The sequence below is a fragment of the Delphinus delphis genome, chromosome X, assembly GCF_949987515.2.
Source record: "Delphinus delphis chromosome X, mDelDel1.2, whole genome shotgun sequence".
NCBI lineage: Eukaryota > Metazoa > Chordata > Mammalia > Artiodactyla > Delphinidae > Delphinus > Delphinus delphis.
In genome coordinates this window covers 62,262,717-62,265,175 of record NC_082704.1, presented here as the reverse complement: position 1 = coordinate 62,265,175, position 2,459 = coordinate 62,262,717, and the positions used below count along the sequence as shown (strand labels likewise).

The 2,459-nt window shown below is 39.7% G+C and overlaps 1 protein-coding gene across 1 annotated transcript; it reads left to right on the top strand.

Moving 5' to 3' along the window:
* The first annotated feature begins 977 nt into the window (after window positions 1-977).
* Window positions 978-2,133, top strand: GPR174 (G protein-coupled receptor 174). Its single transcript, XM_060002459.1, has one exon. It carries the CDS (start codon window positions 978-980, stop codon window positions 1,977-1,979), a length of 1,002 nt encoding a protein of 333 aa, XP_059858442.1. The 3' UTR covers window positions 1,980-2,133.
* Window positions 2,134-2,459: the final 326 nt, after the last annotated feature.

The window sequence follows — 2,459 nt, the reverse complement described above, 5'->3', positions numbered from 1 at the left end:
TTGTAATTTTTTTAAACTTCCCCAGATGAGTGTGACCCTCAGTGATGTTTGTGAAGCTGTGGTCTACATCAGAGCCTCTCAAATGTTAATATGCCTAAGAATCACTTGTGGTTCTTCTTAAATTGCTGATTGTGTTGCAGCAAATCCCAGATGGGATCTGAGATTCTTTTGCATTTCTAAAAAGTTCTCCAGTAATGCTGGTTCATGGATCACATTTTGAGTAGTAAGGGGCTAGATTACTTCTCAGGTTCCTTCTAGCTATACTGTCCTGTGACTCTAAAGTGTCTTATGGAACTTGTGACTAATCACACTCATTCACATCAGAACTTTCCATTAAAGGTAATAGATTTTTCTACACATAGGCTTTTTTTTCAAAAATTTCTAGACAATAATTGGCTTAATTTTTTTTCATTTGCAGCTCTGACTTTGTTTCTCACTTTTTAGTTTACGACACATAACTGAAAATGTCCCAGAAAGATGATCCATCCAAGTTAATCACCTGTGAAGAGTTGTGGACCCACTGAGTACAAAAGCAAATCTTCCTTCTATGTGAGCCAAAAAAATGAAAAACAGCCTGCCAAACACCAGTAAAGAGATGACTGTCATCATATGGGAATTTGAAGAGCTACTATATGGCACATTTATGATCAAATGGGAGAGGATCAACTGTTATGATGTCCCAGAGGCCTTTTAACTGAGTAAAGAAGAAGGGAAAATTATAACAGCTTGTCATCTGTGCTTGCACATTAGACTTCAATGTAGTTAATGTAGACAAATCCAAAGCAAACATGCAGATAGTTACTTGAAAAAAACCCAAATCATGTATATAAGCCCAGACCAATGCAATAAAAAGGATGTTATTCTATATTCAGTCTCCCCAGCCCATCGATGATCAGTCTTTTAGAAAGAGCAGCAGTAAATTATAAATTTAGCTTTTTAACCACCATTTAGCAAAGGCAGTTTCTCTAGAAAGAAACATGCCTGCTAATGACACATGTGCTGGGACAGATGGATCCAATACAGATTTTCGGTACTTCATCTATGCAGTGACATACACTGTCATTCTTGTGCCAGGTCTCATAGGGAACATATTAGCCTTGTGGGTATTTTATGGCTATATGAAAGAAACCAAACGGGCTGTGATATTCATGATAAACCTAGCCATTGCTGACTTATTACAAGTCCTCTCCTTGCCACTGAGGATCTTTTACTACTTGAATCATGACTGGCCATTTGGGCCTGGCCTCTGCATGTTTTGTTTCTACCTGAAGTATGTCAACATGTATGCAAGCATCTACTTCTTGGTCTGCATCAGTGTGCGAAGATTTTGGTTTCTCCTCTACCCCTTTCGCTTCCACGACTGTAAACAGAAATATGACCTATACATCAGCATTGCTGGCTGGCTAATAATCTGCCTTGCCTGTCTGCTATTTCCACTCCTCCGAAGCAGTGATGACACCCCTAGCAACAGAACAAAATGCTTTGTGGATCTTCCTACCAGGAATGTCAATCTAGCCCAGTCTGTTGTCATGATGACCATTGGCGAGTTGATTGGATTTGTCACTCCTCTTCTGACTGTCCTGTATTGTACCTGGAAGACGGTTTTATCACTGCAGGACAAATATCCTGTGGCTCAAGACCTTGGAGAGAAAAAGAAAGCCTTGAAGATGATTCTAACCTGTGCAGGAGTTTTCCTAATTTGCTTTGCACCTTATCACTTCAGTTTTCCTTTAGATTTCCTGGTCAAGTCCAATGAAATTAAAAGCTGCCTAGCCAGAAGGGTGATTCTAATATTTCATTCTATTGCCTTGTGTCTTGCTAGTCTGAATTCCTGCCTTGACCCAATCATATACTACTTTACCACTGATGAGTTCAGAAGACGGCTTTCAAGACAAGATTTGCATGATAACATAAAACTCCATGCAAAATCATTTGTGAGCAGCCATACCACTTCTACCTTGACAACTGAACTATGTTAAAAAAAAAAAACTGAATGTGGACTGAAACTTAAGCTATAAAATTTCAGTGACATACTATACACATATGATCTCAACTAGAGCCAGCAGTTGTATCTGTGAACCTAAGACAAAGAGAGACTATTAGGTTGAAGTCATTATAAGCACTTAGTTTTGTTACAATGGACATTGAGTTTCCTTGTATTTAGAAGCAATGTAATTGTCTATTTATACTAGTAATCACAGTTTATATCCCAATATCATATTTTAGTTGTCTTTAAGTAGGATGGACATTATATTATTCTGCAAAAACAGTGTTAAAATCATGGACCTTTTTTTTTTTTTGTGGTACGTGGGCCTCTCACTGTTGTGGCCTCTCCCGTTGTGGAGCATAGGCTCTGGACGTGCAGGCTCAGCGGCCATGGCTCACGGGCCTAGCCGCTCCGCGGCATGTGGGATCTTCCTGGACCAGGGCATGAACCCATGTGCCCTGCATCGGTAGGC

What these genes read in the sequence shown, in the direction of transcription:
- GPR174 (XM_060002459.1), top strand. Translation starts at nt 978, where the DNA reads ATGCCTGCTAATGACACATGTGCTGGGACAGATGGATCCAATACAGAT.